This window comes from Necator americanus, chromosome X (assembly GCF_031761385.1).
Source record: "Necator americanus strain Aroian chromosome X, whole genome shotgun sequence".
NCBI classification, from domain to species: domain Eukaryota; kingdom Metazoa; phylum Nematoda; class Chromadorea; order Rhabditida; family Ancylostomatidae; genus Necator; species Necator americanus.
Genome location: NC_087376.1, coordinates 24,654,938 through 24,678,276, shown reverse-complemented (window position 1 = coordinate 24,678,276; position 23,339 = coordinate 24,654,938). Strand labels below are relative to the sequence as shown.

At 42.7% G+C, this 23,339-nt stretch overlaps 2 protein-coding genes across 6 annotated transcripts; one reads left to right on the top strand and one right to left on the bottom strand.

Annotated features, from left to right (window-relative positions):
- Positions 1 to 1,497: 1,497 nt before the first annotated feature.
- RB195_025310 (uncharacterized protein) lies at positions 1,498 to 22,249 on the bottom strand (the record flags this gene model as incomplete). Of its 5 annotated transcripts, none has more annotated exons than XM_064213394.1 (49): positions 6,197 to 6,249; positions 6,300 to 6,396; positions 6,473 to 6,599; positions 6,650 to 6,706; positions 6,774 to 6,830; positions 7,948 to 8,070; positions 8,128 to 8,225; positions 8,302 to 8,637; positions 8,690 to 8,851; positions 9,216 to 9,341; positions 9,404 to 9,646; positions 10,288 to 10,408; positions 10,463 to 10,881; positions 10,948 to 11,266; positions 11,443 to 11,552; positions 11,614 to 11,823; positions 11,887 to 12,096; positions 12,169 to 12,309; positions 12,363 to 12,551; positions 12,615 to 12,736; positions 12,798 to 13,029; positions 13,689 to 13,987; positions 14,047 to 14,159; positions 14,265 to 14,425; positions 14,486 to 14,602; positions 14,677 to 15,008; positions 15,068 to 15,176; positions 15,346 to 15,456; positions 15,513 to 15,739; positions 15,827 to 16,030; positions 16,104 to 16,275; positions 16,343 to 16,443; positions 16,516 to 16,576; positions 16,645 to 16,858; positions 16,919 to 17,088; positions 17,147 to 17,314; positions 17,407 to 17,546; positions 17,611 to 17,749; positions 17,814 to 17,939; positions 18,001 to 18,187; positions 18,259 to 18,500; positions 18,568 to 18,833; positions 18,931 to 19,162; positions 19,219 to 19,469; positions 19,872 to 20,024; positions 20,194 to 20,276; positions 20,362 to 20,450; positions 21,245 to 21,359; positions 22,146 to 22,249. In XM_064213394.1, the coding sequence occupies 49 exons, from the start codon at positions 22,247 to 22,249 to the stop codon at positions 6,197 to 6,199; spliced, it is 8,238 nt and encodes a 2,745-aa protein (XP_064069272.1). The 5 variants fall into 5 exon arrangements, with proteins under 5 accessions (XP_064069275.1, XP_064069276.1, XP_064069272.1 ...); XM_064213393.1 differs by having other exon boundaries at positions 6,488 to 6,599; XM_064213391.1 differs by lacking the exons at positions 6,197 to 6,249; positions 6,300 to 6,396; positions 6,473 to 6,599; positions 6,650 to 6,706; positions 6,774 to 6,830 and having other exon boundaries at positions 7,845 to 8,070; positions 16,343 to 16,576.
- A 254-nt stretch (positions 22,250 to 22,503) lies between these two features.
- Positions 22,504 to 23,011, top strand: RB195_025309 (uncharacterized protein; the record flags this gene model as incomplete). Its single annotated transcript, XM_064213390.1, has 2 exons — positions 22,504 to 22,685; positions 22,942 to 23,011. The coding sequence occupies 2 exons, from the start codon at positions 22,504 to 22,506 to the stop codon at positions 23,009 to 23,011; spliced, it is 252 nt and encodes an 83-aa protein (XP_064069271.1).
- Between the last annotated feature and the right edge of the window lie 328 nt (positions 23,012 to 23,339).

Genomic DNA, 23,339 nt, shown 5'->3' with positions numbered 1-23,339 from the left:
TTTTCCCGTTGCGAGGATACGGTAGCGCCGTTGAAAAATTCGACTCCATAGTTGGATAGAGCATCAAGGAAAACCCTTGACTGCAAATTTTGGCTTCTGTAAGTGTTCTGATTTTCTCAAAAGCTAGTTGAGAAAAACTCGAAAATTTGAGGCAAAAATTGGGATTTTTCTCAACTAGGTTTCAAAAAGACTAGGAGAGCTAGAGCCACCAAACTTTGTAGAAATATAGAAGAAATCTCTCTCTACAGACCGCAGCCAACTTTATTGCACGAGAGTCACTTTGAGCCTAGATATTGAGAATCTAGTGAAGCCTACTTTGTACTAATTTTAACCCTAATTGCGTCTGTAAATGTCTTTTTTCCGTTTAGTAGGAGCATCAGAATTGCTTTTTCGACTGAAAGTAAGAAAGCCGTCGCTGTCAGAAGAGAAATCTGCTCTTTAAATTCTTTTACGTTAAGTGCAAAAGTAGGACCTCTGGCAGGGATTGATCCCTGACCGTCACAATAAAAACAGCGCGGCATCTCGTTAGGCCATCCATTTTTTTGTATACACCATCACCAGCCCTATTTCAACAGAGCGTGTAATGGCCAATTAACAGATGCCCTTATCGAAGTCTTTGTAATCGCGCATAAATAAGTCTGCACTACACTTACCAACTAGAGCCAGCGTACTTGCTTTTCATTGCAGCTATGCTTCTACTTTTACTTAGTGCTCTTACACTTCTGTTAGCTTCTGAAGATCTCGTTTGTCATCCGTTCCTAAGCGAATTTTCGACGCTGCGTTCCCGTACAACTGCAGATCATCAATATGTTGAAATGGCTGTGACGAAGAGTGCCAAAGCACTGTGCAAGCTATGAAGATTGCCTTTTATGGTACTCAATACGAAGCCACCTCTGGTTAGTTTCATTTCTTTCATATAAATTAGTAACAGACAATTTTGTTGTGTAGAGTATAATTTTGTTCTGTAGAACTGTAATTTTGTAGTGCTTAGACTTGATGGGTTTGACAAAAAGTCGATTTTTTGAAAGAACAAAAACTTTCAGGTAGTTAATTGCATTTAAAATAGTGGGTTTCCTATTTTATCACATCACAACATTATCACCTTATTTATTATGCATCACATTTATGCAAGATTTCAATTGTTTTGGTTTGTGCCACCGAAGCGACTCCGACGTCATCAAGCATCAGTTAGAGCAGCAAAAATTGCTAAGTCGTCCATATTCTAGATTGGCTCAAAAAGCGCAGTAGTTTTATTGCCAGAATTATGAAGAATAAATTTTTTAAAAATCATTTTTTGGTTTCTGTACCCTCTTTTTATCCTAACTTTTTATGCTACAATAGTCTTCCTCAACAGCAACCGCGAGTCTTCTTCAATCGTTTATTCGAATATTAAAAGAAATTATTTATTCTATATCATTTATTTTTATATTAAACAGAACTCAAGGACTGAATATGCATCATTGACGTTTTTCTTCTTTGAGACAACTCTTCCATTTTTTAGTCGCAGATATCGAGAACTGAAAAAAAGTCTTAGAATACGTTTCAGTTGTGAATATCTTCTGATATATAAAACATGCCATTCACTGCTGACCCTTCAAGTTTCAGCACTACTTCTGAAAAGAAGCAGTTTTCACTCCTGTTTTTCTGCTGAATGTCGCATACCTAAATTACACTTCATTTTGTATACCTTAATATGTGTTTGTTTAAAAACGACAACCCCGTCTCCATTTTCTCTTTGCTCCTTTCATTTTTTCTGATTTTCCGACCTCTACTTGAATTTTTTCTTAATTTTCCGATCCCCTCTTACGACCCTCCTCCTGATCCGACACACCTTTTACGACCCCCTGTTGAGAAATTCTCAACACACGCTTGACCCTGTCCACAATTTCAAAGCACTACTCGAAGAATGCGTGTTCTTCCTGTTTTCCCCAACAGCTATCAAAGGGTGATGTTCAACATAGCGCGCGCACACACACACACACACACACACACACACACACACACACACACACACACACACACACACACACACACACACACACACACACACACACACACACACACACACACACACACACACACACACACACACACACACACACACACACACACACACACACACACACACACACACACGCACACACACACACACACACACACACACACACACACACACACACACACACACACGCACACACGCACACACGCACACACATGTGACAGAATAAGCCCGTTATTATATTCAGAACTTCAGACTTTCTGTGGTGTTCGTTTCGTTCGTCTTCGCTGATCAATGAAAAGTGACAGTAGCGATATTTTCTGTGAAATTGGACTTGTTTTTCTAATAACGCTTTCCTCCCCTTTTTTTGTTATGAATAAAGACGAAGGATTTCATCTTTTCCTTTCTAAACGCATCAGTTCCACATTTGAAGAATATTCAAGCTTCAGTTTCAAACACTCCTTCGATGCCAACATAGTATAGACACAATTTGAAAGCATTAATCGAAACATGCGTTTTCCTCTTGTTTTCCCCCACAGTTACCACGGAATGATGTTTTTAACGTAAAATGACGCAAACAACATCACCGTACTAATAAAGATAACGTTCCATGTCAGATCACGTAAACTGTTTTGTACTAGTTTTAACTGATTTCCTTGAGCTGTAGCCAAGATTGGTATCGATCTTTATTAAACGGCGGCTAACGTTTCGGCGATATCGCCTTCGTCAGAGCCTGGAAAACTCAAAGCCATTAGTGACCTATCCCCTCAAGCGCCTCATCACCCTACAGAAAGCACCCAAACGGTAAGCAAACTCAAACAGCAACACATAGGCTAGTACTTACCTCATTAGCTAGACTTGTTAACTCAGCAGACCACCACGTACCACAACTACGAGTCACAAAGGTTTTATATAGGGACCTCACGGCCCGCCCCGTAGATCAAAACCCGCATAGGTCTTGATACGGGGATAACTCGTTTGTGATCGCAATGCACTCATCCTTCTTGTTCATTTTTGGACTTTTGGCGGTTATCCAAAAGGCCTCTAGCATTCTGCGTACTGTGATTTCGGACTCGTAGGATAATATACGAACTTCTACCTCTACTTCGGAGTTTGGGTGACATATTCTACGGTGTGCTCCAAGTGGGGTGAAGGTTTTTAAACGAGTTATCCCCGTATCAAGACCTATGCGGGTTTTGATCTACGGGGCGGGCCGTGAGGTCCCTATATAAAACCCTTGTGACTCGTAGTTGTGGTACGTGGTGGTCTGCTGAGTTAACAAGTCTAGCTAATGAGGTAAGTACTAGCCTATGTGTTGCTGTTTGAGTTTGCTTACCGTTTGGGTGCTTTCTGTAGGGTGATGAGGCGCTTGAGGGGATAGGTCACTAATGGCTTTGAGTTTTTCAGGCTCTGACGAAGGCGATATCGCCGAAACGTTAGCCGCTGTTTAATAAAGATCGATACCAATCTTGGCTACAGCTCAAGGAAATCAGTTAAAACTACGTTTCAACATGCCGAGATTCAAAGACAGTCGAACATGGGCAATATTTTGTACTATTTAAGTAGCCGTTTACATGGGTGTTTCCACTTTTTGAAGAAAGCATGTTACCAAGATGAGGCAGACCTGCGAGGAAATAGATATGCGGAGTAATCATAGAGGTGAAACGCAACACGGGCAGTGGCATCAGTTATGAAACGGTTGTAACACCATCCACCTTTCGCGGTCTGCACACCACACGAAGTTATTTCGCGATACTATTGCACCACAGCACAACAATTCGACGCCCATGTCACCTCGTTTTACCGCTTTACGACGCCAGCGCACCAATCCAGCGCAGTGGGACCCGTCGCACCCCATTTTTGGAGATTTTGGACTTTTGGAGAATAAGCTCGTTATTATATGGCATGATATAAACAATGAGAACAATTGTGATAACACCACTAGCTAATAAAATGATAACCATAACATAGGAAAGTTAACAAATAAGAAATCTGGAAAGTAAAGGAGTAGAGCACGAAAATAAGTCGGAACAACTTGTGCGAATTAAAAATAAAGGAATCCCAGATAAATCTTGCATCAATATATCGATGCAGGAAGAATGAAAGTCCTGGTTTGGACTACGGTTGCTTCGAACCATGGTGCAGTCACTTCCAAACCTCTAACCAGCTTGGCTACATCAATCACTTCTTGCGTTTAAAATAACAAAGGGGAACGGAGAAAGAGACGTTCCTTTCTCATGCAGACAACGTCATAAACAAAGTACGAGTCAATCGCGAAATGCCAGTTGCCACTTATCTTGTCGCCTTCTCAAATCATTCTTCAGTATCGTCCCGTTCCCATCGTAACCTGCCCTATGCGATCGCATAGCAACGACATCGTCAGAAAACAATAGAAAGAATGAAAAATGGCTCAAAATTCTCTAAACATCAATAATGATTCGGTCCACACTATAAAAACAGGATGTATATAATTAATTGTAGAAGCGCTTTCAATTTTGTTTTAGAATCTTAATGGCCTCGGATTCTTTTACTTATAATCTTCTATCTTTGCTGATCCTAGTCTTTTCACGTTACATTCTCTTGCTACGATTCCTATCCAACCGCCTTACGTTGCATCCTGACGCGACAGACCACTACGCGGTTGGCACGAGAGAACAATAATCAACGACTATTTTGCACTTGCGACTTGGATCATATCGTATGTTATCGTATGTTTATAGCTGCTGCGGTCGGGGTGAAAAACGGCAACCTACCCATCGGAACCCAGCTCTAATTTATTTATTTATTTATTTATTCAAACACCTGCAGGTGTGCCATAAAACAGAAAAAAGAACATAATTAAGAGAATAATTTCAAAAAGTCATTCCGATACTGCTTTTTCCAACACTATGAAGGTCAGAAATGAGGGTGGAGTAGCGCGAGGTCAGCGAAGAATCCAAAAAGGATTATGAAATCAAGAACTTTCTCCCCTCCATTCAGGAGATTAATGAATGGATTTATTCGACTTCTCTAATAATGAGTTCACTTTTAAGAAAGTTCACATTTTGAACTCAACCATGTGATCAGCTGACCGATGTACCTACCAACGTTTTTGCGGGTTATAAATGGTTGTTCCTTGGCTATTTGCCCCGTACACGACTTAATATAAACATTAAGAAACAGGTGGGCAACTTCAGTACCAAGAGCTCTGAAAAACTGGAATTCATCAAAAACTCAGAAACATCAGAAACTAGATTCGCTGCAGGGCGAATTTCCAGGCCCGAGGATATTGATAGCACAGACTGATATAAACAGAAACGTTTCATACTTTTGTTCCGAATTTGTTTGTAATCTGTTGTTGTAGTTAGTAATCACGATCCCAAAGCACCAGCACCAGTCAAATCTAAGAGATATGCTGTAATCACAGCCAGCACTTCCTAGTTTATATCGCATAGTTTAATTCTCATTCTTGTATAAACAACTTAACTGAAACTGCCAGCAGAAATGACCACTTGATTCTAAGAGCGATTCTACTTCGACTTTGTGGTTCAGATTGTTTGTTGTTAGCAATCAAATCTAAAGTATTATGTTATTATCAAGAGTACATAGGTGAAAATACGCGTCCAATGAGCCCATGGGTGCTGCATAGCACAAAAAAATTGCTGTCAGCGAGTTCCACAGCTCATCTCATTGGAAATAGATATATATGTTGTCAGTTACGTCACGTCTAGGCGCAGGAAACTGATCGCTAATTCCGAAGGGACAAGTAAGGGTCTTATGAAGTAGTATTATTTTAAAAAGAACGGAACGAATAGAGCACAATACTTCCCAAGCCAGCCAGAGATTTCTTAATGCCAGCGTACCGAGAAATTGACGTAAAATAGAAAACCCGGGAAAAACGTAGAGTGGGTGGGCAGAGCCACGCTCGTTACTGTACAACACATCTACAACAAGAACTCCACGTCTTCTTTGGGGTTCCCGTGATATGTCAATTTCGTAATACGCTCCCTTTATTGTGTGCGTGGTAAGATGTGGGAGTTGTGCGAATGCACCTATTTTTTTCATACTTCTAGTAGAGGCAACAAATCAACTAATGGAAGTTGCAATCAAACTTTGTTGAGCTTTCAGCACTTTCACTGACATCATCTCGTAAAATATTTTTCGCGATGGAACTCGTCGAAGTTCTTGAAGATCTTACAGCCAGAGATGCAGAAAACATCAAACGATTATGGTGGGTGAGGTCAGATTCCATAGCGGTTTTCGTTCACGATCTGCAGCAAGTTTTTTAGAAACTATTGGCGTTGTCGTACGAAGATCTCACAGAAGACTATAGATCTTGAGACTTTGATTGCTTCACATGCGAAGGCGAAAGTTTCTGGTGATTTGAAAGGATCTGTCGTCATCACACTGTCGACAACCTGTAGCAATATCATTTACATGAGAAGAGATACAAAAATTAAATAACACCATGCATAAATTACAATAAACTCCAACCGTTTGTATACGTGCCTTAAATCCGAGTTGCTGGAGCAATTCAACACGGAACTTCTTATAGTCAACATTTGGAAGACCTCTACTCGCACAAGAGTAACTTTCTACGAACTTACGTTTAGGGTTATATCTGTAACGAATCACATTTCATACACTTTTTTTGGAAGGTTAAACACCAACCTTATGCACTTCTCTACTACTGTATCAGCAAGCTTTGTACGTGAGAATTTAGAAACTCTTAATGATACAATAGTCGGTTCAAAATGACATGAATCAGGAGTGTAGTTGCAGTGCATTTACATACGCGCTCGAAACGGTGCGGTAGAGGCAGCCGTTGTAGCAGAGTTGGGACCATCGCAAACTGCAACGATGGATGGTGCCAGCAAAGGTTTCACCACGCTCCTAGCCGCTCCGCTCCACCGAAGCGCCCTGAGAGAAGCTGCATACGCAACTGCGTACGTGCTTCATTTCGTTTTGACCTTGCTATACACTACTGCTCTTTATAGCAGCCCATCGTGTGATTGTGAAAATACAGATCTAACAAAAGATCCACAAAGACTACTTCAAAAATAATGAGAAAATAATTGATGAATCCGTATTTGTAACAGAAATTCTTGCTTTATACAGCTTGGCGAATATGAGGTGAAACTGGGTAGAGACAATAAGCTCCGAGCCACAAAAACCCTGACCCTGAATTACTCTGAGGAAGAAACACGTCGCACTTCCACGAGAGCTGATCCAAAAGAGCAGAATTAGCTATGAACAGTGCAGATTGTCATTTAATGGAGGAAATATACTGGATATGAATTTACCATGGACCAGATAACGCAACCGTTATCATTTGAGATTTATTGAAGAAAAGTGAAACAATATGTTTCTCCTCGTTCAAATCAATCCCTAGCCAAATAGCTCTCAATACAGTTAACCACTGCAGGAGACTACGCAAATTATTATTTCAAAGTATGACATATGACAAACTTGTTATGAACAAAAATAAAACTATTGAAATAATATGGCGAATATAGTATATGAAACTAATCATCATCAGGAAAAGAAAACAAAAAAGAGAAAGCTCTCAATACTATGTTCGATGAATTGTACAAGCACGATTCCATGAGCACCGTAATTGTCCTCGATACTTACAGTCCAGAGTTACGACTCAAAATATTTCCCAACTGGGAGGTGTATGGAATCGTACTGCTGATAGAACTCCATATGCGACCATAATCTCGCAGTCCGAAAATCTCTTGCCGAGAATCGATTTGAGTAGAAAACCTAACTAAAACTATGACTTCACCCGTGCGGGCGAAAGGGCTGAGCAAGCAAATGGAAGACGGGTGACAGCACTTCACACTCCAAATCACACGTCAGAGGTCTAGCATTTGTATGTTTCCTTTATGAGTTCGTTGATAATCGCTACCGTCTTCGCTGAGGTCTTCCCCTGTACAAACGTGTCGTGATCCCCTTCTACCACATACACTTTCGACTCGTCGGACACCTGGCTGATACCGTAGTCGTGGCCAACGTCCTCCTCACGGGCTGCCCCTTGCTCTGCTCGCACAAGGGTGATATGTCCGGCGAACTTACGTTCAGGCTTATATCTGTAATGAATCGCATTTTCCTGCAAAGTCTACCAGCAAATTTTGTAAGTGACACACTTGTCTGCCATCAAAAACTTCGACCGCATTGCTTCACATGCGAAGGCGATAGTTTCTGGTGATTTAAAAAGACCTGTAGTCATCACAGTGTCGACAACCTGTAACAATATTATTTACAAGAGAAGAGTCGCAAAAATCCAACCACACCGCATATAAATTACAATAAACTCTAACCTTTTGTATCCGTGCCTTGAATCCGGGTTGCTGAAGCAGTTCAACACGGAATTTCTTATAGTCGACATTTGCAAACCGCAGAGTCATAGCACACATAATCTCTGATTCAAATAGTGGATTGTTCACAAGCGTATCTCCAGTGACACCGAATGCCATTCGGTACACATTTCTATATGTCTGCATATACAAGTGAGATCCGTCGAGAAGTATTAGCCGTTCGACAGCTGTCGCCCCGTCGGATTCTTGCAACATCGTTGCCATTTCAAATCCGATACATGCTCCATACGAGTAACCTACGATTCGGTACGGACCTTCTGGTTGGATCTTCTTCATCTCCTAGAAGAGAGTTGAATTTGACTTCAACATTTCCCTCCTATCACAAACTTACTTTGATATAGCATTGTGCAACACTTTCAATAGAATCTTGCGGGACGTCTTTAGTGGATTGGAAGCAGTAAACAGGAAAAGCACACTTGGTCATGACTCGTTTCAAAGGTGTAGCAATACCCTCAATCGAATGTACGAAAAACGTGATAGGTCCTTCCTCAACCTGTAATCAACATCATATTTAGCTTCTGTTATGATGCCGGAAATATTTTCTAATAGTGTGCCTGCGAGGTTTTTAGATGGAACCTTTTATTTCCCTGACATTTCGGCTTTCTCGCCGTCTTCGGAGGCGTTTTCGCCAAAGTGCGTGCAACCAACCGCCGTACATCCGGTGGAACACTACGCCTTCGAAGACGGCGAGAAAGCCGAAACGTCAGGCAAATAAAGAGTTCTGTCTAAAAACTTCGTATGAACATTACTAGAAAATATAGACAGAAGTATGCCGAGGTTTCAAGAAAAGATAACGTTTGAATTACTACGTGATGCTGGAAATGTTATTCTGCAGTGATACACCTTGTAAAACGGACCTTGTTACATTTAAGAATTATTTCTTGAGGATCGAGATCATTAACGTCCACTCTCATCTTGAATAGTTGGTTCATTTGTTTCTCAAGCATTTCAACAGTGTTTTGCTCGGCGTCACGTTCAGTTTCCTGACAGTAAAGATGATTTAGTACTTCAGAATTGTGTCCGCAGTAAGAGTGACCACGCCAACCAGTTTCATATCCAGTTCAGTCGTTTGCAAAGCAGTAGAGCCTTCGCCACCACTTTCTGCCAGTTGTTGCAGTTTGTTGAGGGTGAGTGTACGAATATCCTTCATCGAAAGAACAATATCATAGTCCCTTTCCAGTGCTTGTTTGATTTCAACACCCATCAATGAGTCCAGTCCGAGATCACCAAGATTCGCGTCAGGATTCAATTGAGAAACGTCATTTACTCCAAGAATATGTGCAATAGTCTGAAGTACCGAATTTATGTTTGGGAGGAAATTTCATGAGCAATGATTACTTGTCAATTACTCGGATCTTTGTATTGATTTTCTTAGCGCCCATCAAGGATTAAAGGCATCACCCCACGAATCTGGGGTGGTACGGGTTTCAGGCGGGTAGTGCCTATACGGGGTCGTAGATTGTGGGGAGGGAGTGATTCCGTTCATCTCTCCCTGTATCATCCCGGAACTGTTTCTTCTGTTGCAATGCGTAATCGTTGCGCCCGCTCCTCCTGCGATTGGACGAAAACCCATTCGAACGAATCGCAGGCGAGGGCGGGACGAAATGGCTGCGCACTGCAACAGAAGCCGTCGTAGAAGCAGCGCCCGTTTACACTGATACAGGGAGAGGTGGACGCAATCACCCTCTTCCCCACAATCTACGACCCCGTATAGGCATTACCCGCCTGAAACCCGTACCACCTCAGATTCGTGGGGTGATGCCTTTAAAACAGACAAAAATTGCCAACACAATGAAACGTTTTTGGTCTGTAGTACAGATTTGATCCAACAAGATTTCCATCCATGCAAATATTAATCAGCTTAGGTTCAAACAGCTGATTATTCTTAAACTTCACAACTGTTTCCTTCAAAAGGTAAGAAAGAGAAACCTGAAGGAGGTTGCCGCCACCAGCTGCTTTTTTCTGTCCCATATCAGCCTTTATGTAAGATGAAACGATGGCATGGTTCCAAGACAAAAACATATCCAGTGAAGCAAGGCAAGACGGCATCCTGTAACAAGAATGAGGAATTTGCAGCACCAGAGAAGAAAAACAAGATTATCACCTTTGCGGAAGAGTTCCACCGACGACAGTGTTGTTATCTCCCATATTTTCAAGGATAACTCCAACATCTCCTATGGCTCCCCATTGAATAGCAATTCCCGGATAACCGTCTTCGCGGCGTTGCTCGATCATGCGCTCCATTGTGGAGTTGGACCAACCGTAGTTTGTTTGTCCGGCATTACCTCGCCCTGAGGTGATGGACGAGAACACAACAAACCATCGCAGTGATTCACCACATAGGGTGCGAGTTGCATAATCAAGATTGATAGTTCCATAGTACTTCGCCTCCGCCGCATCCTTAAAGTTTTGCACGTTTTGATTCTCGAACAAACAATCGCGGAGAACCATGGCAAGGTGGAAAACACCACCCAAGCGGCCCATCGACAAGCACTGGCGGACCAGTTCATCCGCGTCTGACCGCTAAAACATGATTGTTAAGTTTATTTCCAAGAGAATTCGTAAGAAGAAAAACCTGTTAGAACAAACCTTGGCAATGTTCAGTGTGGAAATGAGCACTGAAATTCCCGTTCTTCTCCAGAAGTGAACACATCGCGCTTGATATCCTGTGCGGATACCTGAGCGAGACGTGAGAACAAGCTTTCTTGCTCCGCGGTTGATGAGCCATTGGGCTAATTCCAATCCGAATCCACCGAGACCACCAGTGATGAGGTAAACGTGCTGAGGATGGCATAAGGTGCGACATATAGCACGGACAGCGATCGGTGAAGGTGGGCAATTACGTTGTTCCTCTTCTTGACGAATTTCCATTACTACTTTTCCAATGTGTCTTCCAGCAGACATAAACCTGTAAAGCGAACTTATATAGGATCGAAGCAGATATGGGACGGAGATAACAGAGTGACACCTAATAACTGCACTATCTGCGAGAACATTAGTAGCTACGCTGCCAAAATACTGATATTCACCTCTTTCTACATCCATTTTCCCAAGAACTGTTGCAAAACGCCAGAAATCACACACCTGAAGGCGTCTTCTGCTTTGTCGGAAGAGAATAAGGAAGCTGGAAGTGGCTGTACAACTCCACTCTTGATTCCAACTTCAAGAAGTGCAGCAACTTCTTTCCACTCATCCTGAAACGAAAAAAAAAATGGAGAACAGATATTAGTCAATCAAAACACATTCGAAACATACTACATCTCCAACAGTAGGATCCATAATCGAGTCCAAAAGAATCCCATGAATGGAAACGTTATCGAGTAGTTTCGACATCCCGAGAGAAGAATTCTGAGCGAGATCAACTTTTCCGATCTCGAGGAATCTTCCATGACGAGCCAAACATCGAAGAGATGCTTGCAGCATCTCATGCGCGAGAGAGTTCAAAACAATGTTTACGCCTCGTCCCTGTAACTCGCAGAATGACGGAGTTATGATGAAGCGAAGACGTTTTCACACTTAATCACTCGCCTTGGTATGTTGGCGAATGTGGAGCTCAAAATCAGCAGAACGGGAATTAGCGAAATGGTGTTCTTGAAGCTGTGGGAACTTGTTTTTCAGATAATCCCGCTTGTCCCGCGACCCAACAGTAGTAAAAACTTCACAGTTATATGAGAGCGCAATTGCAATGGCAGCTTGTCCTACACCTCCTGCTCCTCCGTGGATCAGCACTCGTTCACCCTGGAAAAACCTTGCGAAGACGATGAAAGTTTGATATGTACTAGAATGGACTATAAATTGAACTCCAACTACCTTCCTTATGCGTCCACGACATACAAGTGCGTAGTATGCGGTTGTGTACACAACAGGTACGGTAGATGCTTCTGCCAAACTCCACGCTTCTGGCACTTCCCAAGCATATTCGCGGTCAACGACAACCGTTGTTGCTAAGGCCTAAACAGCAATGCGTTGGGTGCGAAAAGGTTGCTTCAATATGTGTGTATCACCTGAGCTGGCAGAATACCCATGAGACGAGTACCATCTTTTAACTTTCCGGAGAACTCCATTCCAAGAAGACATTCACGGTCAGCAAAATTTCCAGGTATAGCATCCGGAGGAAGTCGACCATACGCTAGCATGACGTCGCGAAAGTTGATGGCAGCGTAGTACACGGAACAAAGTTCGTGTGTTCCTTTCTAAACTCGAAAAACCCAATTACGCAAGAACTAAAGTTAGCTCTAAATCTCTGACAACAACACCTTGCCCTCGATGGCGTCAAAATACTGATTTGGTGACTCAAACCATGTAAGAGATGAAACATCTCCACGAGTGAGTGTATTAATAAAGGCATGCTGACAATCTTTGAAAGTATGTGCGTCCTCTGAAATGTATAATCAAAAAGTATCTATTACACGAACCTTATCGCAGACTAATTGACATACCATCTTTTACAACAAAGTGACGTAGCGAACCCCAAAGACCGTCTCTGTAGTTGTTCGCATGTAAGTCAAGATCTAATAACTCCTTGATTTTCGGGTCATCCAGCTTCACTTGCGGAGGTCCTTCACGAAGTTGCTTATTCAAAGACATGTCAATAATCGAACGGAATCGATTTGACTTTAGATTCTCTTCCACGAAACAAAGAGCCAGGCCGACGACACCGTTGTTTCGAACCTTGAAAAAAGTTGATCCCACTTTTGAAACAGATTATACATGATTTGTCCAATAAGTTCGTGCAGTGAGTAAGCAGACACTTGTGGAAAGATCTTGGAGACTGTTTTCCCGAATACTAGAGAGTTCAGTTGACCTTCAGCGGAAGCCTATTTTCATTGTAAAAACATCTTGTTCAGCATCTTCACTTAATGTGAAACTACTTTAACCTCTGAGATAGATAATGTGAAACTATTTTAACCTCTAGGATAGATGTCAACCAACAACCTTGAAAAGAGGACTAACATCCATGCCTGTGGTTGAACACCAGCCTTACCCGCCGGATTCAGCTCCAAGTTATAAATTTTGTTTTTGAAACGCAAAAACGGTTGCAACGGAGACTGCATTGGAAGGATGTAATGACGATTAAACAAGAAATTTGATAATTACTATCATTATTGCTTGAAACCTTGGAAAAGCTGGATATTTTCAAAGATGCTTGCTACAAGAAAGCAAAGGCAAATTAAGTGTATTCTGTCTAATCAGAAGCATTTTGATGTAGATCACATTGGTTTGTCTGAAAATTTGTGAAATAAAATTCTTATGAACACAATTTTTGCAAACCTCCTGCACAAATTTCCTGGGCAGATCATGAAGAGTCAAGTAAAGTGATAAGTGCGTACCTTGGTATTTGTGAGCCAAATCGTTTTGCTATCAGGTTCGTTGAGACGTTCTTCAATAACTTTTTGCAGAGGCTCTATCCAAGTGAACTCCTTGACGTCATCGACATCAATGAAAACAGGATCACGAGGTACACTGGGCGTTTTACGAATCACATAAGCAGTTGTCATAAGTGATGGATCACGTTGATAGATGCAAAGTTTGTAGCCGGCTTCCGTGAACAATTTCAACAGTTCCTCGTGGGTAAAGTATGTACCAAATTTACGATTTTCTGCGACGGCAATTTCTTGGCCAAGCATGCCTGCAAAGCCCCTGTTCTCGTCTTGCATTATATGTTTATTTAACAGAAAAAGAGCAAACCTTGAATGACACATGCTAACTCGTAGTCAGAAGTGACTTCAATGAGAATAATGAAACCATCGTCCCGCAGTAGGTGCTTGCAAGCACTTAAATAAGCAACGGGGTCTGCTTTTCTGAAAAAAAAACTCACAATTATGAAACGAAGACGAGTGCTGATGCAAATAAGGATATTAGATGGTTGGTAAACACGGCAGACGCAGAAGCGGCTACCATCTAACCTGTTCAGAACTTTGTCGACAACAAGGTAATCCATGTTTTTAGCATCATTGTGTCCGGTGAAGGTTTCGTCAATGTTCAAACGAACTTTTCGAGCACCAATCTGCTCCAAGGAGTTGTCGTCTAATTGGTCAACGTTCGGGCCAACACACAGGTACTCCACCTGTAATTCGTCTAGACTTATTGTATATGTATTATGTTGCGATTTGTTGTGATATTATACCTCAAGAAGAGGATGAGACAGGTTCGCTTCGACGCACTGCTTAAGTTGTTCGAATGAGTTGAGCTCAACGGCGCACATCTTAGAATTGTGACCGGCTGAGTTCTCGATACAGATATCCTGAACACTCGCATAAGAATATATTTCCAATCCCTTCGCTTCGATGATACTATGGGCATATGGCAATGGCTCACCTGGACAGTTTTAATGACTCGTTCCTCGAGTAGCGCTGCTGCCCACAGACGATCGCAGTCAAATACAGCTCTCACACTTTTTAGCTTGTTCACAACAAGCTCCTCGAAATCCGAGACGATCATATTCTCTGTGTAGCTCAGAGCAAAGACTTCATTAAGAGAATGTAGAATCGGGCATCTGCTATCATCAAGGTATGTGCGCATGGAAGACTCGGCGATTTCTTTTTCTCCATAAGGCTTCAGAGTATTCATTGCAACTTTGAGTGGAGCACCGTTTGTCATCTTCTTCAAGACTCCAAGTTTATCCCATTTGCCCAAACCACGAGCAACGACTGCAAAGCAGGAGATAGATATGATTTTATTACATATAAAACCTCCAACAAGTACTCACCGAATTTCAGCACATTGGCGTATTGAGTAAGGAAGTCCTTATCTTTTGGAAGCATTTTCAGACATGCATCATCGAAGTTGGATACGAAGAAGATACGCTCATGATATAACTGAAACGGTATTCCGTAGTTCGAAGACCTTCAAAGCAACCTCTAATCAAATAAAACTACATGTCAGTTTTCCATAAAACCTACCATAAATCCCGTCTTTTCCTAGATGCTCAGGGTGCTGTAGAGGATTAATTTGCAAACTGAATCAATAATTGATCTGTCAACAAACCTGTCCCGATGTCTGCAGACGACGAGAAACGGTGTGAGCCGTAAGGTCGCAACACTCGACACCCCCGGCAATGCATCCATTGGTAGCATGATCATTTCGTAGTTCGAAGACCTTCAAAAGACAGTCTAATCAACTTAAACTACATGTCAGTTTCCCGTAAAACCTACCTGGATCCCGTCTTTTTCTATGAGATGCTCAAGGTGCTTCACCGGATCAATGCGAAGGTGGCGAACTCGAGTAGGAAGCCGAAGAGTGTCAGCTCGCTCAGCAAGTAAGGCGGTTTGTAGAAGTGAATCGAGGAACGTCACCCAGTTGCCCGTCCAGTACAGGTAACCTCGCTCACCAGAATTACATGTCTTGTAGATCCCACGGAATGCTTGTCCATATTCGTATCCTGAAAAAACGAAAGAAATCGTTGCACTGTTTCATCGCTTAATTCAACAAAACTAAAAGAAAAGATGTAGTGAGCACTGTAAAATACCTCGCAAGAGGAACTCCTTGTAAGCATCCTCTGTGTCAAGTTCGATTCTGTCAGCAGTCTCTGATGTGCGAATATCGCTAAGCTTGCCGTAATAAAATGGTTGATTTTCTTCAGGAATATAAATCCTTCCAGAGGCGGCCACTTGTTCTTCGGATAAGATTTCAAACATCCCGTTCCCAGGAGTTACTACACAATCAAGCTTTACTGCAATTTTGAATATGAGTACTGCAGTAATTTGAGCCGCTTCTTGGGCATAAATCGTTAGTATCGAACTTACTTGGCTTCGTTAAAATCGTGGCTGAATAAACATTAATGTTCTCGAATATTACAGCAGTTTTCTGGAAGTCGACACCATTCAGTTTAGCTAATGTCTTCCATGCTAGCACCAGGTATCCGGTGAATGGGTACAATACACGACCATCAATGCAGTGATCGAGAAGGTAGGATTCCTACAACTCAACCAATGATAGTAGAAAAAAAAACGAAGTAATTGAACGTCAGTTAAACAGCAATGACTTTAGAATCAGCTGCGAAGGGGTCGATATGGTATGAAGCAGAGACAGCTAGTCCGCCACCTCCTGCCGCAGCCATATGACGTCCGTCGATGACCGGCCAGTCTTGAGAATGATCCCATTTCCACATTGGGCCTATCATAGGTGTTCCCCTGGGAACTACACCTCTGAACCTACCACCTGGATACAAATCCTCAACGCGAATGTTAACGCCTGCTTGATAGATCTTGCCGAGAGACTAAATCAAGAGCATTAGAAACGATAAGCATGATATGAAGAATAATTTTGAAGGAAAGATCGTAGCACCTGAAGGAATGTCTCCAATTCGTCTTCGTTCTCTGTTTTTGGTTTGTTCATAAGACCTATGTTGCTGACTGTCTTTTGAAGAGAGCGACGTAAGATGGCTTGCATCAGAGAATGGGGAGCCATCTCGATAGTTACCGCACTTGGTGGAATCTTCTGGAGCGCTTCGTAGAACAGTACAGGAGATATTGCATTGTTCACGTGGTAGTCAGCAGAACTGAAAATTTTATTACGACAAGTAGTATGGAATAGCTCCAAAAAACCAACGAATACTTACCAAGTGCTCGCTAGCTCACTTTCCCAATCCTTCTCAGGAATGGATGTAGAAATCCATCGCGACGATCGAGGCTTTGGCTCTGGTACAGCTGTACGCATCGCTTGAAGCATAGGTTCCTTGACACGTGCCATCATTGGAGAATGAAAAGGAATGCCGGACGAGTCCACAGCCTAAGATTTGAAAATTTACAATTCGAGCTTTTCTTCACTTTACAGATGACTGATCTACCTTGGCAAAGATTCCTTTCTCCTTCAGCTGCTCACAGAATTCTAGCACCTTCTCACCATCCCCTGAGATGGTAACGGAATCGGCTCCATTGTGGCATGCGGGAACAACGCCTTCTGGACATTGAGCGCGCGCTTCTTCCCATGTGAGTCCCACAGCTGCCATTCTTCCCTTAACATTCGAACTTCTATAGATATCCAATAGAACATAACCATTAAAAAATTCGTGAATAGACAAACGCTCAAAAGAAGTTATCCACGCACTTTGATCTCTTTGTGTTTCATCATGGTTGTGCCACGATGGTAAGCAAGGCGCATCGTTTGTTCACGGGTGATGCCTCCATCGGCGTATCCACATCCCATCTCTCCGGTGGAGTGACCGATAATACCGTCTGGCGTTACTCCTGCAAAAAAGAATAAAATAAAGCTCTAAAGGCGGATGCAAGGTAAAAGAAAGACATCACTGACCAAGAGAGAACAGCAAATCTGTTAGTGCTATCTGAATTGCAGTGATGGCAAGCATACAGTTCAGAGTATTGTTCTGGTATTGTGCTGGATCAGAGTTGCACAGCATACCATATACATCTAGTCCGAATTCTTCTAGAGTCTGAAGATACAAAATAATTCCAAAGTAAGGGGTTTCTTCTATAAACGAATAAACAACAAAGTACTTTGCTTGATGCACGTAGAGATTCGTCGAATATAGGGATCATCATGAGGTTCTGAGCCATACCAGGCCATTGTGATCCCATACCAGAGTAGATGAAGTAGATTGGACGAGGTTCCGTGATTGACACCTTAAATCGTTTGCGATAGATGAAAAAAAAACATCGTAACGAGCATTATCAACTCTTTCACCTTCTGTACATCCTTAAGTGGTGGTTGATCGCGTCCCCTGTTGATGAGCATATATCCTCTAAATGGTGTGTCTTTTGCCGGTAAATTTGCTTGTTTAGCAAGAAGAGCTTGGAGATATCCGTCATTGACGTTATTCTCAACAGCACTAAAGACGTGTTGTACGGCATCCTGAGTGCGACCGCAGTATCTATAAATGGAATCAAGGAGTATTCAGTTCAATCAAAATGTCATTAAATACTGCTACGAGACGAAACCAACGTTAGAATCTTTGTGAACGGGACATCACTAAGTGCAGGAGAAGTGTGATCGGCGGCCTTGAGAATAACATGAGTGTTAGAACCACCGAACCCGAATGAATTGATACCGATAACACCTCCAGGTAGAGGTGTCGGTTCAGTAACTACTTTCAATCGACCATCAGTAAGACCAGGAATATATTGGTTTGGAGTATTGAAATGAAGATTAGGTGGTATCATTTTGCGTTCTATAGCGACGAGGACCTAAAAATGTAAAAACATTTACTTTACATTAATAGTTTACTATACAAAATCTTTACCCTCAACCTACTTTTGCGATAGAACAGAGACCAGATGCTGGTTCTGCGTGACCCATGTTGGATTTGACAGATCCAATAAGAAGTGGTTGTTTGCGATTCGCACAGAAAACTTGACATATAGCGTTCGCTTCCTGAGGATCTCCTACTTTTGTTCCCGTCCCGTGGGTTTCCACGTAGTAAACACTGTTGGGATCCACTCCAGCTTCATTGTATACTTCTTCTAATAGTTGAGCTTGACGTTCACCAGATGGGAATGTGATACCTTGCTCCTTGTAACCTTGAACATGTTATCGTTTGGATGCACTTTTTTACGTCCATTCGGATGTTTGTCTAGATACTTGCACCTGGTTTAAAAATATGTATAAAACACTTACCGTCAGTATTTGATTTTGCGTGGAGCACGGTGGCATAAATGCGACTTGCTTTCGATTTACGTTGAATAAAGATGGCGGCTACTCCTTCCGTACGGCAGTAGCCGTCGCCAGAATCATCGAATGAACGGCAACTGCCTTTTTCTGTGAGCATTCCAAGGCGAAGGAATTGGAGTGCTGCTGTTGGAGTCAGTGTCAAGTGAGCCCCTGCCACAATAGCTGCGTCACACTGCTTCTGAAAACGTACAATGTACAGAAATGTAAATATTGGTATATGGTAATAAACAATACCTGCCGTATAGCATCAATAGCTAGCTGAAGAGCCAGCAAAGAACTGGAACAAGCTGTGTCAACTGAGAATGACGGTCCCTGTAGATCGAACGTGTACGAAATACGGTTCGAAAACATTGACCGCACGCATCCAGTCAGCGTGTAACCGGTGACTGTTTCCGGATCTTGTGTGAGAGCACCGGAGGTTTCCGAAGCGGAACAACCTACGAACACTCCAGTGCGAGAGCCGCGGAGGTCAACCGGGTTAATACCTGAAAAAAGAGACATTCAACGAGCATAGGCTATCCGCCACATGACGACATAAAGATGGCACACATTGCTCCAAGTGGGCTCAAGGTTACATGGTACAACAGGGCACACAACTATCCCGAGCGATCGGCTCTGCGTCTCAACGATTCATGCGTTCTTCATTCCACCCCCTACCACACAAAATCAACTACAAGGCCTAACTACAAGAATTCCTTCCAGCTTATTTTCTGGATTGAGTACTACTATTATAAATTGACGCTTATAGAACATTCACACGAATGAGAGGTGATAAGTTAAGGTAAACTTTTGTTGATTATTTTTATCTTTTACAGACAAATTCAAGGACTTTTTATAGACGTATTATAGCAGAGAGATATAAAAGACAGAAACAGAAGAAAACATGCCGGCATCGACCATAGCCTCCCAAGCGACTTCAAGAAGAATGCGGACTTGAGGATCCATAAAGTTTGCTTGCTTGGGAGTCACAGAGAAGAACTGGGCATCGAACTTTTTGAGATCCTTGAGTTTGCCATGTCGTTTTGGGAGATCATAGAAGCCTGAAAAATATGTAGTAATGCGTAAAATATGTGTTACCCAAAAACTCTCCTAGAAGTGATGTTTATTGCCTTGCTAAGTGCAACAGACTGCCACCAACTGAGAACACTCATCGGCCGCATTAACGACAAAACACGGCTACCGTAATGTGGTAAACTGATGGACACTGACCAGGGGGCCACCTGAGATCGTCTTCCGTGATGAGATCTTCACCTTGAAGCAACAGATCTCCAAACTCATTCACGTTTTCGCATCTGAAACGAAACAAAACCGACTAAGTTATCAAATATTACATAGTGCCAGAAATTGCACATATGGGTAATGAACACAGTTACACACCGTGGGAAGCGTCCGGATACACCAGAAATAACTATTTCTTCCTGTTCTTTCCACCAGGGTTGGTCGTTCGAAGACATGCTCTCACCGGACTGGAAAAAAAGTTCAGAAAATACAAGTACAATTAATAGACAGACCACATCATGGCCTCAATGTTGAGATAAAATATAAACACGAAGTAGATGACTGTCAAGTGGAAAAAAAGGATAGGCAAATGAATGATGGAATAGAACGTAATGGAAGGGGACGAGTCGGAGAGCATTGATTGAATTTGTTGAGGTGCAAGATGAGTCACAAATCAAGAAGGGAGGCAAGGTAAACTGCGCGAATTGCGCGAAACTTCGTGTGTAATGGCGATATGAATGTGAGCGTGAGCGGATGGCAAGACGGATAAATAAGGAGGTAAGCGCAAGGAGGCCGCAGTGCTGGCAAAGTCATTGACCGCCAAAGGTCGCGATGCGAGACATGATAGCGCGACCCCGAGTGTAGGCGAACTAACACGGTTTCAAAGGATTGCTGAAGCAACAGTACATTATCCTCGCCTCATTACTAGCGTAGGTGACTGCGACCTCCGACGATGTAGTGTCGGCAGCGCCGTAGTGATGCGCACGCTAGCAGAAATGTGGAGCGTCGACGAATAATTATGATATCAACAAGATTGTGGAAGTCAAGCGACATGAGAATACCGAAGAGCAAGCAGAACATCGATTCCGAGCGTGCCGACATGGCAAAACATCGCATTATCGCTACAGAGGAGACTCAGGCTTACAAAAGGGAAGCGAAGGAATCGGAAGCAAGAAACTCTACTTGAGAAGCGTTGACAGTGAAAATTAGAAGGAATTAAAAGAAAAGAGAAGTGAGAAAGCTGAACGGAACTTGAACGCACCTGCGAATTATCCGAGACGCGTTCCCAGCCAGCAGACATGTCGGAAGAATGCGCACTGCCCTTCTCCATAATGCTTATCGACACTTGATCGCAATCCCGTCGAGAACCGTCACTTCTGAAATAAAGCACCATCACACAGTTTACCTGTCCTGCTACGCGGCCATAGAAAGTACACGACAGGAGAGCAGCAGATTTTTTTCATGCGATAAAGGTGAATAACGGGAACTATGCGACTGTTCGATAAGAAAAACAACAGTAGAAGCATACCACAACACAATGTTTTCGCTCACAACTGAGAGAATCTTCATACAGATATCGAAATAGATAAAGCTTGCCTCTGAACTTGAATATTGCTGTGGAAAGAGAGGAATCAAAAATGAGATCTAAACACGCTACAAGCTTACAGAGACTGGTTTCGATGTCGTCGCCCACAGTCAACATGAGCCAAATAAGTTGCGAATGAGAAATGTGGGGCAGCATCAGTGAGATCAAAGTGTGACGATATCCACAAGAGTAGAACAATCGATTAGGATGTACAACGATGACTGTGCGTGGTGTGAGTGTGGAAGGATTACATGACATGCCGGCTCGCCAAGGTCGAGCCGGCGACCTACGGTCCGCCCTGCCCGAACTTTTCTCACGCAATCCCTGAAGAAGATCCTGTCGAAAAGATTCCACCTCCGCGATGTGGCGATTCTAATCATGCCTAGATCGTCATCGCGACTACATTTACGGAGGAGGTTCAGCCAAGATAAATCAGAACCAAAAAAAGAGCCCTAGGGTCATCCAAAGATAAAAGTGAGGTCAAGCAAAATCAGCAAGAACCAGCTGCAAACGAGTGAAGTTGCGCTGTACGTAAAGTACCGAGTGAGAACGACACACAAACTATGTGTCAACACACTCCACAGTGTAATGAAGTCGATAGATCAAGGATGGCCGGTCACAAGCTTGTGCAACCCACAGATCGTGACCAGAAACAAGCGGGCGACTAAGAAGCGATGACATTATCAACGCAGAAGCGACAACAAGTTGACCTGCTGCCGAAAGCGCTGCGTGTTTTTAGCGCAAAGCTAGCTTGGAGAAAAACAAGCTAACATCGCTAGACCAGCAGATGATGTGGTGATTAGTGCACTAAGGTTAAGTGACGAGAGAATTATGCGATTAGCAGCTTCCGGAAAAAATGAATGCAAGAAGCGGGTCGAGATTAGGTCAACGTGAATAGGTCATTGTGGACAGCAGAAGCGGCGACCGGCCGCACGATGGTCGGCGCGGCACTTAGATTGCGGTCCGAAACGACCTTGCCCATCGCCATTGTAAACTTGACGATTGTCTTCCCACCTCCTAAAAGCAGCCAAGAAGGAAATAAGTTGCATGTACAAAGGACAAGCATGAAACCGGAGACGAGTCACCCCACGAACGAAATGCCGTCAAAGAGCTGGAGGTGTGTTCGCTTCACTTTGGTTAGAATTGGCAAACAAACAAGATATTAATCTAAGACGTTATACACTTCATAACTCGTTTTCATCCTACTAACAAAAGCGCCCAACAATATTGCCCACTCACCTGCTTAGCCTTATTAACTCGTTTTCCGATCGTTCGTTTTCTTGGAGGGTAATATATGTGTATCCATGTTGATTCCATCACGAAACTTGGAAAAAGACGTATCTATATCTCATCTTACTGGTATGTTGTTTGAGATATTGTGGCTATTGTGAAGAGGGAAATGATTTTGTGACAATCATGGTCAGAGGACAGGACAATGAATAAACCTGCTGGTGGCAAATCACAAATGAACAAACAAGTTGTCAGGATGCTGTTGCTATGCCCGAAACAAACGCTGGGCGGAACGGCACTGATACAACCGCACTGCACGCACTGATTTATGCACAACGTCATATTAGTCAACGTCTCATGCCTAACTCACAATTTAGATGATTGGCAGCGGTTCAAGGCATGTACAGACAACAATCTGCCAAAAGAGACGAAAGATTGGATCCCATGACAAGTGATTTCAGACAGAAAGTTACTTTGAGAACGTCAAAAAAAAAAAACCTGACAAGCGTAGTGCGTGGACGATGAGTGGAAGCATTTCAGA